The sequence below is a fragment of the Stegastes partitus genome, unplaced genomic scaffold (genome assembly GCF_000690725.1).
Source record: "Stegastes partitus isolate 25-593 unplaced genomic scaffold, Stegastes_partitus-1.0.2 Scaffold717, whole genome shotgun sequence".
In the NCBI taxonomy this organism is placed as follows: Eukaryota; Metazoa; Chordata; class Actinopteri; family Pomacentridae; genus Stegastes; species Stegastes partitus.
In genome coordinates this window covers 86,577-102,872 of record NW_007578448.1, presented here as the reverse complement: position 1 = coordinate 102,872, position 16,296 = coordinate 86,577, and the positions used below count along the sequence as shown (strand labels likewise).

The 16,296-nt window shown below is 41.9% G+C and overlaps 1 protein-coding gene across 1 annotated transcript; it reads right to left on the bottom strand.

Moving 5' to 3' along the window:
* Window positions 1-6: 6 nt before the first annotated feature.
* pld3 (phospholipase D family member 3) lies at window positions 7-11,104 on the bottom strand. The gene is made up of 13 exons (XM_008291097.1): window positions 10,934-11,104; window positions 7,767-7,844; window positions 7,065-7,115; window positions 6,774-6,931; window positions 5,722-5,902; window positions 5,080-5,197; window positions 4,195-4,322; window positions 3,490-3,687; window positions 2,138-2,277; window positions 1,433-1,598; window positions 520-573; window positions 416-476; window positions 7-198 (listed from the first exon to the last, which is right to left on the bottom strand). The coding sequence occupies exons 2-13, from the start codon at window positions 7,791-7,793 to the stop codon at window positions 11-13; spliced, it is 1,470 nt and encodes a 489-aa protein (XP_008289319.1). The 5' UTR covers window positions 7,794-7,844; window positions 10,934-11,104; the 3' UTR covers window positions 7-10.
* Window positions 11,105-16,296: the final 5,192 nt, after the last annotated feature.

The window sequence follows — 16,296 nt, the reverse complement described above, 5'->3', positions numbered from 1 at the left end:
CTAGCGGCTGCTAACAGAAGTCTCTGAGGTCGGAGTCCTGGGTCAGAGGAGTGCTGTAGTCGGAGCTCCAGTCCCTTTCGAACACGTCCTTCAGCTGCGACTGGACGGTCGGCTCCGGCGACTGCGACGCCGTCTGGTTGACGACCAGCGCCGAGCCGGCCGTGCTCACAAAGTAGTCGCCGGACCAGTTGGACGTACCTGAAGACACAAAGACCGTGTTTTTAATACCGTCTCTTAATGAGGACTGAGAATACAGCAGCATGTGTTGAATCTGTCATGTGACAAAAACATGAATAATTCTCATTTTATTAATTCCTGTTTTGCTCCTCTTGACTCTTGTGCACATTAACAGTCAGCTACACGAGTGAGTAAACTGCATCACAGCTTGAAGCATCAAAGGGGGCATCCACCTCACCTATGTATGCGATCTTGTCAGTCACCATGTACTTGTTGTGGTTGACTCTGGCGAAGGGAATCTCCTTCTGCTGGGGAGTTGCAGGCACCACNGTTGTGGTTGACTCTGGCGAAGGGAATCTCCTTCTGCTGGGGAGTTGCAGGCACCACAAACAGCCTCTGGAGAAGAACAGGTCATCAGTTACCAACATGTCTGATATGAAGCTCCAGGAACGGTGTCACAAAAGATAGATTTCAAACCACAAACTACCAGTTTTCCCCTTCAGACGTCTACAAAGAGACCCTTAGACGTTTGCTTCGTTCAGAGAAGAAGCAGAGGTGTGACAGGACCAGTGGTGGCTGCTTCACCATGACAACGCACCTGCTGTATATGAGGGTTGGGATGAAGCCACCCCTGACCTTCAGCTTCCTCATTCCAGCTGATCCTCCTCACACAAATCAACACCTCCATGGAGGACTTTTAGGAGCAGCTTTTCTTCCGTACATGATGAACCCCACCAGCAGGAGTCCAGGTTGAGAATGGAGACCTTTACCCTTCTCGGCAGCCTCATCAGTAGTGAAGGGGGGCTCCAGAGCCGTCTCAACGAGGCCAGAAAGTCTCTGAACCTACCGCGCTCGCACCAAGCTGAGACTCCACCACACATCTGCTGTACGGGTCCGACTGACTGAGGAGGATTTAACGAAGCCCAAGTCTACGCATCATTTGGCCCTAAACGATTTCAAACTGCCCTGAGCATCCGACAGTTCCTGGCTGAGAAGAACATCTCCGTGCTGGAGCTACCTCCCTACTCACCCCACCTGGCTCCGTGGGATTGGTTCCTCTTCCCCAAACTCAAGGGGGTCATCAAGGAGACCCGTTTAGAAGACGACATTGAGATGGCTGTGGAAAGTGGGTTAGACTCCAAGGGGAAAACTTGTAGTTTGGATTTGAAATATATCTTTTGTGACACCAGTCCTGAAATGTTTCTCACACACCTCGTAGCTCTTTTTCTTTCCGCCCTACAGACGTTCTACTCACCACCTGGATGTCCAGTTTGCTCTTGGGGTCGTAAACCGAAGCCAGAGACTTGAGGAAGGGAAACATGACCGGCTGCGTGCTTTTCCAGCAGCTGATCAGCAGCCGCACTTTGACCCGCCTCTCGTACGCCGCCCGCCTCAGCTGGGTGTCGATGTCGGCCCAGTACCTGCAGGGGGCGCCGCATGCACAGCGTGAGCGCACAGGGTGCATGCAGGTGTGTGTCCAGTTTGCTCAACACATTTAAAGCTAGTGCAGTCACTCAGTATTTTCACAGGACTGCAGGTTTACTTGAACAACTTCATTTGATCACAGCTTTTTACACTCATCTACAAATGTGCTAAAAACCATCAGATCATAAAACCTACTTCAGTTCTTTGAGCTTAAATGCTAATATCAGCATGTTATCATCCTCACAACCGATGCACACAAGCAGGTTTAATGTCCAGCATCTTAATTTAGCATGTTAGCACGCTGACGTTCGCTAATCAGCACCAAATGCAAAGTGCACTGAAGAGCTTTTGTAGATTTCTGATCGTTAAGTAGTGAACGAATGAACGCTTTGGCCTGTTAACGGTGCGATAAAGGTGAAGGATTACTCATTTCAAGATAATCCATCCGACATATATTCCAGTCTGAATAAACATCCACAGAGACACGCTGCTACTACGGCTAAACAATCTCCTCGAGTTTCAATAACAACGGCACCTTTTGGGGTGTGAGAACTCCATGGTGGGCAGGTAGTTCATGACAGCGATGTAGATGAAGCTCTCTGCGTCCTCCATCACGCTGAGGATGGACTGGAGGTCCGGAGTTCTGCCGGCTGCACAGAAGGACGGAGGGGAGCTCTGAGGAAGAGTGAAAAGAGAAAGTGACTGAAGTGAACCAACACTGAAGGAGTCTGACAGACGGCAGAGTGGGGGGCAGTCCTGGTTGTTGTTTGTAAGAAGATAGTGAGGTGCTTTGGGTTTGTGACCTGAGAACAGCAGACAAGACAGTTTTTCATAAATTGTAAAAGAACAGTCTTGAATGCTGGATCCTCAGTGGTTACTGAAGGAGATAAAGGAGGACAGTTTGCTGAGTGAAGCTACGATTCACCTTCAGAGGTAAATCTACTAAATTTAGTGCAGCAGAGGCACCACAAGTTTCAATCAGACTCCTGCACGCTGTCTAACTTCCCAAGGTTACATTTATTAGTGCAATGTTTTGGTGTTTATTAGGAAAATTAGAATCACATTGCTCTAATAAATGTGTCTCTGCAGGTTAGACAGTGTGCAAAAGTCTGATTGAAAGTCTACAAGAAGGGTCATAAGCAAGAGCTGATGCTCTACATACAGTTGAAAGCAGAAGTTTACATACAAAAAGACATAAAACCTTTTTTTTCTCACCGTCTGACATTAAATCAGACTAAACGTTCCCTGTTTTAGGTCAGTCACTATTTGCTAAACGCCAGAAAAAGGAGAGAATTTTTTTACTACGTTCTTCAAAGTCAGAAGTTTACATCCACTAAGATGCCTTCAAATGATTTGGGGAAGCCCAGATGATGATGTCATGGCTTTGGAAGCTTCTGACTGGTTAATTGACAACATCTGAGATAATTGGAGGCACACCTCATACTACCTTTTCTAAAGAAATCAGCCAAGACATCAGGAAGAGAATTGCCTTTTTACACAGTGTACGTAAACTTCTGGTTCCAACTGCAGCATCGTATCAACAACGCTGCTGTTTGGGCTTTAAACTGCTTCCAAACAGAGCATCTGACAGCTTCAGAAACCATTTCACCCCACAGCTTCCTGATGCCAGATAAGGGAAGGTAAACATCCGACCACGTTGGTAACCTTCTGAAACCAAAATTGGTAACCGCTTGACGCCGCGGTCGGCAGCTGTGCAGAGGTGAGCAAAAGGCCACAGAGGTGACTTCTCTGTCAAAGCTTTTTATGTTCATCTGTGGTATTTTTTTGTGGTGGCCACCTGGAAGCTTAGGAACTAGTTAGAGAGCAATAACTGCTCCTTATGAACCCACTGACAAAACAAAGCTCCCCTCCCTGCGCGCATCTCACCGACAGATAGACGTCGGACGGCGTGTCGTTGAGCGGCAGCTGCAGCGGCGTGTCCTTGTTGTACAGCGTGGAGAAGCTGACCGGCCACGGCGACGGGATGGACTCGCTGTCCCCCAGGAACCAGTAGGCCTCGAAGATCTTCCCCAGGTCCGCCGCCAAACAGCTGCAGTTGTAGACGACGGCGCCGAGCTCCTTCACCTGGTGGCCGACGGCGCAACATGCAGCAAACACGAGAAAAGCCACAAAACGTCAGAACTCAGTTTCACTTCCTGATTCCATCCTGCCACCAGGAAATAAAGATTCTTTGCACCACATTAACCTGGAACTTCTTTAAATTTGTGCAGAAGTTAAAGGCGGTTATGGGATGTTGGTGCGCTGGCAGAAGAACAAGATGTCGGTGGCGCTGACAGCTCAGCAAAATATCTGACTGGCTGAACATGAGACGTGGTTTGGAATGCTGATGGTGCTGCCGTATTGCTGCCAAACAGTATCTCACATGACTTTAGCTTAAAACTTCCTCTAGAAAGCAGAAGAAGCTTCATCCTGCTTGAAATCATGTCTTAGCATCGAATCCTTTATCAGACTGGAATAGAAACTCTGTATTCACTCCCTCCTATGATAACAATAAACTGATTCTGTTCAGTGATCAACATGAACGTTCAGGCAACACATTTACGTCGTGAACACCTGTGAGTGTTTGCGTACCTGTGTGAGGGACCTCCAGTCCATGTTGGCGCTGCCGATGTAAATGTGCTTCTTGTCTACGACCCAGAACTTGGTGTGAAGGACGCCCGTGGTGAGCTTCCTCATGTTCACTTTCCTGATGTCGGCTCCTGAAGCACACAAACGGCAGAATCATGTTTCAGAGACACTAACAGCAGCAAAGAACTCCTGGATTAACTGGAACTGGAATGAAACTAGAAAACAAATTCAGCATCGACGGTTTAACGCAGAATACGCTGATATTTATTATCTAAAAAGTGGAGATTTTAATGTGAAAAACACCCAAATACTGAGTGTTTCTGCAAGAAACTGCAACATATGAAATAATCAGATTCTTTACGAGTTCTTAAAGTGATGCATCACAAATATAAGAAATAGATGACTGCCAGTAAAGCATTTATCCCTCACGTAGATATGATATTTAACCATTAGTTTAGGACTATTCTCTACACGTTAATTAAAAATACAGACCTTAGATTTTGTGCTGAGGCAAGAGCAACATCCAGTTCATCAAATAAAACCATATAAATGTAAAGTAAACGTTCAGACTGAGCCTGGGTATTATATCTTTAATAAAATCTTTGTGATGTGAAAATTTGTGATGACATGTATTTAATTAAACTGACATTTAATTAAAAGATCACCAGAAACAAAACGTCTCACATACAGTCTATTATACAAGAACTAAAGTAACTGCATCTGTTAGTTCTAATTGATTAATTGAAGACTGTCGTACCACATTAAGTGCATTCTCTCAGCTTGACTGCGGTTTTCATACACATTCTTCTATCTGTGTCTAAAACATCCAGAACATCATGACAGACAGGATTCATGGAGATTCAGTGTATTTTTCATCCTGCTGCTCACCTGAGTCATTGAGCAGCTGGAGGTCGTCCTGCGGTTGACTCGCCTGCGGCGTGTTCACGGCGACGCGAACGGACAGCTTCCCCGACAGCTCGGCTAGTTTCTGCAGAACGGCCTCACCCTGCACACAGCAAGGACAAAGGAAAGTCCACATTGAACTGGATCGATAACTGCACACGGCAAAAAAATCCCAATTCAGCTCAATTAAAAGAAATGTTTAAATCATACATTGATGTCGGAACAGCAAGATATATATTCAGATAATCGATTCAGGTGATCAAAAACATTACAAAACAAACACACATTGTACTGAGTTGGATAATAAACCCAAAAATGTCAGGAGCAACATAACGAGGAATGAAAGCAGCTCAAAGAAGAGACTTGAAGAAATACTGCTAGCAAATTAAAAACATCTAAAACAAGCACAAAGACGTAATAAAACCTTCACTCAGCCTTTCACAGGTTTTCATTTTCGCTGAATCCAATCAAGATAATAAGACAGAACTGAACTTTATTACCAGCCTCTGATGTTAGAGGAAGAGACAAAATCTGAAATCTTAGTTTTTGAGAAGCAGCAGTCGACATTAAATGAATTCTTTTAGGCGTCCGTTCAGCTGCACGCGGCCGCGCCGAGCTCCGGCTGACCTGAGCGGCTGTCGGCTCCTCGGTGTGGGTGTCTTGGTTGGTGAGCGTCCAGTAGAAGGAGGCGATGTCGACGCTGCTGCGGGCCTCACTCATCAGACTCATCCAGGCCTGGAAGATGGAGGGGTGGGTGGTGCTGGAGTTGAACTCCAGGCCTTCGGGGATGCTCTCCACCAGAACAATCCTGACGGGAGACAAGAGCGTAAAACGGTGATGATGCTTAATATCTGAGCTCCCGATTCTGCCTCGTTGGTGTTTTGGAGCGGATATAAAACACTGCACTCAGTAGACATGCCGCCAACGTTTATTAAAAAAAACTGACCAGCTGACAATCTGCACTTGCAATTCTTATGGAGTTTTTAAGCAAGATCAAGTCAAACTTTTGACTTTTGAGCAAACAAGGATGGAATATCATGATCAGAATAATGCAGAGTTAGAAGATGTACAGCTCCAGGAGGACACAGATAATGTGCACTTCCTGTTTAAGAAGGCGAGTCACGTTTAAGTTATAGGCTCCGTTAAAGAAAGAACAGGTAGATATCAGACTTTTAAACACCTTTTCAGTATTTGCTAAACTTCAGAGCAGCTTCTGTGACAACAGTCGCCCACACTGATCTGTTATTTTGACGAGAATTTCCTTCAGGATGAATAAAGTTTTATCTAATCGTAGCTTTTACCCGTTTCAACGGCAGTATTTGTTTGAGGAGATGCTTTCCTACAGTCACACTTCCTACACATATTATAATCAGCACGTGGGCGTGCAGCTAATTTCTAAATGAATCTATGAGTTATTTGGTCTATAAAACTTTAGAAAACATTCATCACAACTTCCTGAAACCTACGATGATGCTGTCAAATGTTTGGTCTTGTCTGATCAATCGTGCAAAACCCAAACACTGATATAAAAGACATTAAATCTGAATTTTTGGGCACTTTTGCAAGAAAAAATCATTTTATTCCAAGTGGACAATAATAACCTCTTTGACAACACAATCAGATAAAATGTGTGGGTTTTAATGTGTTGTTTTGAATGTCAGAACCGAACGCCGGCTCACCTGCAGGGATCTGAGCAGGACTCGACCTTCTGTGGACGGAGGCTGACGCTCGGCGCCGGATACTTGGAGAAGACGCTCGGCGTGAGCAGGCTGTAGAGCGCCACGGCGGCCAGCAGCACGCTGAGTCCGGAGGCCATGGCTATCAAACACCTGTAGTACTGATGGACGGAGAGGAGGGCGATGGACACCTGTTTTATATTCATATCTGTGTCCACTTCTTCTTATGTTCTGTTGTTGTGTGTGTTGATTGATACTGATTGACTTAATTCATGTATTTGTGCTGTAACCTACCATCTGTACCTTCCTGTTGGAGTCCTGTTTCTTCCACTCCACGTCCACCAGCTGCAGAGCAACACATCCACACAATCACCAAACAATACAACTATCAATACAAACTGAACTGTAAACCTTTAATATAACACGGAAAGAAAAATAAACAATGCATTTATTTGAACGCTAAGAAGAATTACAGTCTGTAAGTTTTCTTTCAATATCATAATTTCCTGTAATAAATATCTGAATCTGGTATTTCTCTACGCCGCTTCACTTCCTCAGATTATATAAAAAACCCTCTGACTTCTCATATTTGTATCGTCTTGCTGTAGCTTCATGACATTACTGGAATACACAGACCTGGCAACAGCGAGTTTCTCAAAATAAAACTTGCCAAATGGGTTTTTAGGAAACGTTCTCTCATTAACTGTCAGGGATCCAGGCTATTTTTCTTCTAATTACTGGAGCTGCATCAGTTCATCTGCCCTATTTTCCATTAATTAATTTGTCTTTTGTGCACAAATTTACGACGTGTACAAAGTGATATTAGAAATGTTTATCTGATGACTGTCGAAACCAACGTCAAAGAAGATAAATGAGATTTCCAAGACGTGAGCAAATAAAATGTCCACGTTTCAGAAACTTTAACCAGCAAATGTTGGGAATCAGATCCAATCAAATATAAAAGCTGCGTGACTGAAGCATGAAAAAGCTCTTTACCTGGTCGTAGTTGATGTCCGTCTTCATGTTCGCAGACGAGATCTGATGTCGGCTCAGGTCAGATGTTGCTCTGTGGCTCTGAAGCAAAACACACAAAGTTACGTCACACCTTCATGTTTCTGCCGTTAAGACTTGACTTCTGAATTAATCCTGAAGCTGCGCAGTGAAAACTGGCAGCAAGAGATAAAAAGTTTAACTTCAAGTAAACCGCACCCACATGCAACTGATGTTCATCTGAACCCTAAACAATGTGGCGTAAAGAGGAATCTACAGGGTTGTTGTTGGAGATGTGTTTGACTTCAAGCAGCTGCTCACTTATGAAAGAACACACCTGTCTCTGTACGACCACCACACACACATACCTCCACTTGTCCTCTATAGACTCCACAAAGAGAAGGTTCTGGGTGTTTTCACCACCAAATACAGAGAATGAACTGCACAGCTCACCTCCGGCACAAAGACACACGGCTCCAGCTGCTGACGAGCTGCATGCAGAGGCTGCCGGCAGCTCAAAAAACCTAAAAACTAACAAGTACAGACAAAAACGGAGTCTGGCACGATCCGACCGAGTTAAATGAAAAATGTCTGTATGTGTCAAGAAACAATGTGAAGTCTGGTGGTTCCTGCGGTCACTTAAAGAAAAAGGAAGCACTGGAGCCTAAATGCTGATAGAAGCAGAGTGACTGGGTGAAGCTGTAACATCTCTGAGGCGGCGGTCACGAGAGTCCGTGTCTCGTCAAGGAAACATGTGACTTATTACCGCTACTGGCTCAGCAACAAAGACTTTAACGTGTTGTTAAATTAAAGTACTTCATGTAGATTTGGATCGCAGAGAAACACCTGAAAAGTCCTGCAAATCTAGGAAACAAATTTCCGGCTCGAGTTGTACCTGCACTCAAATCAGGGAGGAAACACTGCTGCTGCTGCTTTTAGATTTTTTTTTTGGAGCACATTCCTCTGGTAAAAAGTGGCTAGAATGGATGTAAAATGCCATTTGTTTGTCTGAAAGACTGCCAGCTGGAAAACTACTGAGTTGAATTTAATGAAAATTGGTGGAGAAGTGGAACCGGGGCAGAGGAAGAAGCCATTAAACTCTGACGCAGATTCAGACAAGTGAAATTGTGGGATAGTGTGTCGGCCTTGGAGGAGGACGAGCTCTCAAAGTGCCCTTCTAGCTACTGAAGTGGTGCCGACTCCTGTGGTAACATACAGGGAGAGCTCAGAGTTTTGTTTCCCACACACTGCTATGCCAAACGTTACTTACTTATTAGTGCAGTTACAGAAAAATAAAATACGTAAAAAGTGAAATTCAAGCAAGAAAAGTGAATATTTACCCACAGAAACACTAAATTAAATAAACTCAAGGTTCAGATAAGAGCTATAAATAGAGGAACAGGAGGCCGTATACTCAGCTGAGGCACAGAAGTACAACTAAAACACAGTGTGTGCATTTACTGTAAACTAAACAATGCTTTAGAACAGTGAAACCAGGTCTGAAATAAGGAATAGAGACACAAGAGGTCAATAAATATTGATTTAAAACTGAAACTACAGGCCGGGTTCTCAGTCAGAAAAAAGATTTTCCAGGCTTTACAGAATAAAACACCTAAATCCAATTAAAAACTTGGACGTTCCACTAATAAAACGATGTGAAGGAACCACATTTTACTCCAGCTGCATGGTAGAATTAATTGATTATCTGTCCACTGTTAAATTAAATCAGCAGCTATTTTGATACTTGATTCATTTGAGGGAAAAAAGTCCCATCTTCTTACATGTTGGTATTTTCTGGTTTCTTTCCTCCTTCGTGACATTAATGTGAATATCTTTGACTCGTGGAGGAAACAACACATTTAAAGATGTCGTCCTGGGCTTTGGGAAACACTTACAGACATGTATTGAACATTTTTTGTTTTGGAACGACCTAGCTCAGGGGTGTCGAACTGCGGTCCTCGAGGGCCGCAATCCTGCATGTTTTAGATGTTTCCCTTCTTCCAACACACCTGATTCAAATGATCAGCTCATCATCAAGCTCTGCAGAAGCCTGATAACGATCCTGATCATTTGAATCAGGTGTGTTGGAAGAAGGAAACATCTAAAACATGCAGGATTGCGGCCCTCGAGGACCGGATGTCGACACCCCTGACCTAGCTGAAGAAATAAGGCTGGCAGATTCAGTATCTCTTCTTTTAAATCACTTCTTAAACCCCACTTTTATTGACTCGCTTTTGAGCGACGTTCTCTTTTAGATTTCCGCCCGTTTCTTTTCCCTTTTTATGTCGGTGCTGCCTGCTGTCCGTCTCTCTTTTCTCTTTCTTAACCTACTTTTATCTTTAGCTGTTGGTCTTTTTAATCAGTTTTACTAGTTTTATTATAACACACCTCCCAATAGTGACCCAGCTTGTTCTTTCTCATTTTTATTGTGTGTATTTTGGGTGTTCGTCTGCACTTTTTACACACTGTTGTCGTCCTGTGTTGCCTTGTCTCCCTGTGTTTATTCATTATGTAAAAGCACTTTGTGAGTTCTGTTCTTAAATTTGTTATACAAATAAAGTTTATTATTATTATATTTTACAGGGCAAACAACTAATTGATTAGTAGAGCTTTAGCCCTATTTATTTACAGATGATATAGCACATATGTATACAGCCTAAGCAGCACATACAGCATGTATAGATAACAAACTTGACGTGTCTTTGGCCCACATCTGCCTGATTTCTCAGATTCAGACTCAAATTACAACCAGAAGCAGGAGACAAAGAAGGAGCCTGTTTATCTGTGCGGAGGAACAAATGACATTAGAGCTGAACAAGAGATTTGGCTCGACTTGTAGAAGTGTGTCACAGAGGATTCCTCAATTACTAAACCGGCAGAATGACTAAGAAAGAAAAAAAACTTATTCAAAGGGAGCTAGCTAAAAGCACAACACTGTTAAAGCTAAAAGACAATAAAATGTGTGTCAACTGCGGGGTTTGGTGACTATTTAAAGGTGTAAAAAGACACTTTAAGTAAATTACTAATTAATTTAATCTCACGTGAAGCACTAATTCACACTTCTAAACTAATTCAGTGTGAAGTTTCAGCTTTAGCTAGCAGCCAGTCAGAGAGTCGCTGACACCGCAAAACAACAAAAACAAGTCAGCCGCAAAAGAAACGAGTCGACCCACCTGTTATCGTGCGTCCAGGTGGCTCAAATCCCTCATGTGGCGGCGTCCACGTATGTCCTTTACATACAATGTCATCTAACGAGGTTTCTTTATTGTTAAACACAAGAAAAAGACAAACAAAGAAGCCCTATTAGCGGTGTTGTGCTGCCGACTTGACAAGCAGACGGGACAGTAGAAGGGGCGGTCATGTGATCCGAGCGAGGTAGCTGATTGGTGGAGAGCTCCGGTGACGTAGGCGTGGCCGTACAGTAGTGCAGTGCTCCGGTTTCACCAGCAGATGCCGCTGTGAGGCCACAGAGGCCGGTGACTGCAAGCGAATTAGAGTTTAATAAACATATTAAAACGTACAGAATAAGCAGAAAAACAGAAACTAGAACATTAATTAGTGAATTAAAATATCGTCTGAGTGTGTGTTTGTGCGGTGGCTTCAGTCCGGATCCCACCTGACCTCTGACCCGACTTCCGGTCTGCAGGTAGAACTGCAGGTGAGACGAGCAAACAGGTAACTGGCTTCAAGCTAATCCCCCTGAAATACCGGTATGACTGCAGCTAATATCATGCTAGTAACAGGAGAAGGCGGTGGTGATGCTTTAGCAACATTAGCAGACTTTTTTGAAAAAACTTTATTTATAAAAAAGAAACAGGTGCTATATTATAATATGAAGCATCTCTGTCTGATTTTATTTATCTTGTTGTCTAACTTCTCCTCCTTCTTTGGCCTTTAGGTTTATCTAATTCTTTACCTGTTTCAGTCACATGTTGTTTTACTGTCCTCTAGTTGTGAAAAACTGGCAAAATCAATGCAACAGTTGATTTTTCAGCTTTGTGAGCATCAGTTTTATGCATAAATGTGCGTTTGCATGTGACCTGGAGCTGTCATTGTACAAGAGAGACAGCGACATTTGGTTTGGTATCATCTGTGCAGCAGCTAATAAGATCACAGTGTAAGAAAAAAAAAAGTTCAAACGTGATATAAATAATGAAATAGCAATAAAATATAAAATAAATACTCTATTTGCTGAATGAGTCCATACACTGGGAGTGGAATGTACTAGACATGGGGGGAAAAAAAGATTCTTTAAACAATTCACAGTTAATGTGCAGATTTCTCTGGTTTTGTTATATTGCAGACAACATTAATCAGAATCAGTGTTAATTTACATGTTAACTGTAGAAAAAGCGATCCAAACTGTCAGTAACATCCACATACGGATGGTAATTTGTTCTTTTACAGCTTTTGACAGTAAAATCACAATATTTTTCTATGTATATGTATTTAAATCCACAAAAAAATCATTACTTTAAGATATGTGCTGTTATTTGAGAGAAGAAATAGTATATTAAGGATTTGGAAACGGTAAATAATTTAAACTGTTTTACTGTATTTAAATCAACTGAAAATATCATTATTTTACAGATATTTGCTGATATTTTAAAATAAGTTTACATTTTTTTGAACACTGCAGCAGTTTTACCTGTTTTGACATCCTTGCAGACAATATTTCGGAGTGTTTTTTTTTGTAAAGTGCTTGTTTTTTGTGTTTTTTTAGCTCCAGTTTGGGCCTTTGTCTGTACAAGAGTTACAAACCGAAGGTTGAAATCGCAGCAGACTAGTTTTCTGCAGTTTTTTCACATCAACAGCCCCAAATTACAGCAACGTCTTGGGTGACCAGTTTACTTTATTCTTGATTAACTTTAAGTGTTGCTTTCTCTGTAAACACTTTCATTTTATAGCTTGGTTCTCTGAGAATAAATTCCCAGTAATGAGTGTAACAGAAGCTATATATGGAAAACAATATAGAGATGGAAGTACTTTTATTCAAAACTGTGCTATGGCAGATTGTCCCTTCAGTTCAATCTGTTGAGCTTCTATTACCTTTGCACCTAATCAGCTGTGTTTTATTTGCTGTCTTAACACTAACAAACCTGTCCTTTTGTTTTTTGGATCATCTCATCATACTGTACATTAACAGTCTAATGTACTTTTCTTCCTCCTCAGTTTCCACGAAGCCGCTCTGAGTTTAACCAGGAGCTGCAGAGAAACGTCCTGCAGCTGTTTGTTCAGTTAACAGGTGAGAAATATTCATTCATAAAAGAGCAGAAGCTGAATGTCGGTATTTGCTTTTCCAGCTGAGGCTGATATCGATCTGGGCGGGAGGTCAAGTGCTTTTCTCCAGATGTCAGACTGTCCAGCACAGGTTTAATTTATGTCGAGTCTCCTCAACAATACTGGAGTTTGAATCCATCTATAAAAGCACAACTCTCTGCTGGTTTTATTATAGGAGTAATTTGGTGTATTTGCCACTTTTTTCTTCAGCTTTTGTGCCGTTTGTAGTAAAACTATAGACAAGAAGATTCATCTGCCTTTGCTTTATTATTATTTGTAAAGTTTTCTCCTAAAAATATCCACTTTTATCTCCTTCAACTTCCACAAAAATCAAACCCGGCAATAATCAAAAACAAATACGGCTAGTTTAGGAAAAATATGAATAAAATTGTAGTATTCTTAGATGATAATAAAGAAATTAGCTTGTTTATATGACTGTCGGTTGTGTACAGTTGCTAGGTTTGTGTTAAATGTGCATATTTGCCTGTGTGAACAAGATTCAAGACTTTAATTAGTCACAAACACAATTACACACAGTGAGGTGAATGGAGCACCTGTTCCAGACCAAAACAACAACAACAACAACAATAACAATAATAATAATAATAATAAGGAAAATAGTAAGAATAAAGAATGAAAGACACTCAAGAAATAAATATACATGAATATATATAAATAAAAATGAGCAAAATAAATAAATCAAAGTGTCAAATAGTGCAAAAAATACATATGCAAGGCAAAAAGTAAACAGGAAGTAAACACATACTTAAATTGCATATAAAGAAACAGCAGCAAGAGATCTGGTGTAAGAAACACAACATACACGACTTCTAAACATAAATTCTTCTTTCTCGGCGTCGTTGTTGTGATTTTATTCCAACAGGTGGCGCCACAGCGCAGCGCCAGACTTCAAACAGCAGCAGGTTGAAAACCAGACGAGACTCGGGTTTATTTCCACCAGCTCCATTAAAAACAGTGGAATGTGCCTTTATAAGAAGGTGTGGTGAACGTTCACATTTCCTTTTGTTGGTGGCGAAACCATTGATAAGAAAAGAAAGAGCCAGACTGGAAAAAAAAAAAATTCCACGATTATGACAGACTCACGCCTTCCCTCCGCTCGCTGCCGTCTTTATCCTTTTGTTTCTATGGATGAGCGTGCGAGGGCGTTTATTGGAGGTGTGTGTCTGCGCTCGTGTTCAGAAGATCCTAGACGCTTTTATTTCTTTACAGCAACAACGACAAGAGTTATGAGGAGGTTGTAAAACGCTCACTTCCGCACCAGATATCACTTCTGTCCTCTGCTGGCTGAAGATGCTTTTGTGCAACATCACAGATTATCTGCCCAGTTTTGATGTTTTAACTTATGAAGCTGCACTTTTTTTGTCCGTTTTCTGCTCAAACAATGATGTACATGAGGTGAAAACTAAATCTGGTTCATATACTGGATGTTTCTTGCTCCTTCATGATCAGAGCAGCTTCAATTTTTAACATTCGTACAGCACAGGGAAGAGTAAAACTCCTCGCTGCTTAAACCTTCAACTACACCCTCGTTTTCTTTTTAATCCAACTTCCTCGATCTCCCGGAGAAGATCGACGTGCTATAAAAGTTTTTATTTTCTTCCTGGAAGTCCGATTCCCCAGAGTAGGTGTGTCAGTTTCCCTCTAACACCACCAGGATGGATCCACAGCAGCTGCCTTTTTTATTTCTAGCTCTGCTTTAAGATGCTTCTCGTCCCCCTTCATGCTCTGATAACTGGTTCCTACTGACATTCCTCTCTTCACACTGTACATTAAGTGCTTTTTCTACCTCTTACTGGACTCGTATCATCACACCAACCAGCAACAGTTCCTCAGAAAACTTCATTGTTGTTATGCAAATAGAACAGAAGCAAAACAAGCGATAAGTGTAAGACGTGCCGACACCCGTCCGGAAACCTTGGAGATTATGCAAATGGCTGAATTCAGTGAAGAGCCTCAGTGACTGTTGGCTATTTATGGCTCCGTATAAACTGTGACATCATGCACCGGGCCGAGCTGCTGCTGCCGGCGGTGCTGCTGGTGGTGGCGTCACCGTTTTATTTGTGGCTCAGACCTCCTGAACACAGATCGAACCCTGACACCAGCAGACGGTTCGCTCTGCTTTCTGGGATGTTTCCTGCCTTTTAATGCTGTTCACTAAAAATCTACATGCAAAGTGCAGAAAGTGTTTTAAGCACACGAGGCTCCAGACTTTAGATTTTAGTTTATTAAGTGGAGCTGCTGAGAGACGGTCAGTTTAATTAGACTCAGAGAGAAAAACCAAGAAATCCAAATGATCCCGTTGACCGATTAAAAACAATCTGTGACCAAACTTCAACCTAAACTCTTGTTGTTTAGTCTAAAAAAAATCAACAATTTTGACAACTTCTAAATCCTTTAAGTCATTTATCTATTTATTAAAGTGCAATATATTTCTTTTGTTTTGCTGTAAACTAAATAAATTATAAATTAACTGCAACAAAAAAACAATAATTGATGATAAAAATATCCTTCAATCGTATCACAAACCGTGTTGTTGTTGTAAATCTGCGTCCCAAACCGAATGCCTTCTGAATTTTAGATTTAATGATTACAAGTGACTTCAAATTAAGGCTAATTAGTCCTGATTTCAGTATTTATTTTTTACAGAGACAGTCTTGTATGTGCAGGACGAACACCAGAAAAGAGCTTCTCATTTGTACTTTACATTCTTTCTTTTTAAATTAAAAAATCATTTGACATAAACGTGTGCAGAAGAAACCCTCACCAGGATTAATATCACTGACCAGAAGGTTGCATGTTGAAAGAAAAGTTTTGCTTTGTTACGCAACAGCTGCACGTGTGCAGTGAAGGTTTTTCTTTGGAAATTAGATTTGGAAACGATGCGTCGCTTTTTCATTCGAGGACCTGCGATTACTTGTCGAGAACACCAGAAGCAACAAATGGCACGGCGGGTCGATCGTGGCCGTTACGTTGCCGAGCCGCCTCTGGATCACTCAGCTGTCGCGGTCAGATTTGGTTGTTTTTCAGCTGCTGCTTCCCGTATTCGAGTGGTTTTTCGCTGGCAAAGGTCACATCCGTCACCTCCGAGGAAATATTTCATCAGCACAGTTTTGCATTTACAAAAATGTAAATCAAATAAGTTGGATATATAATCCAGAAATGCTTCAGATATTCTGTGTTGGCTTCCTGCAACATAAAACTCATTTTGTTTTGTTCCTTAAACCATCATTCTGCG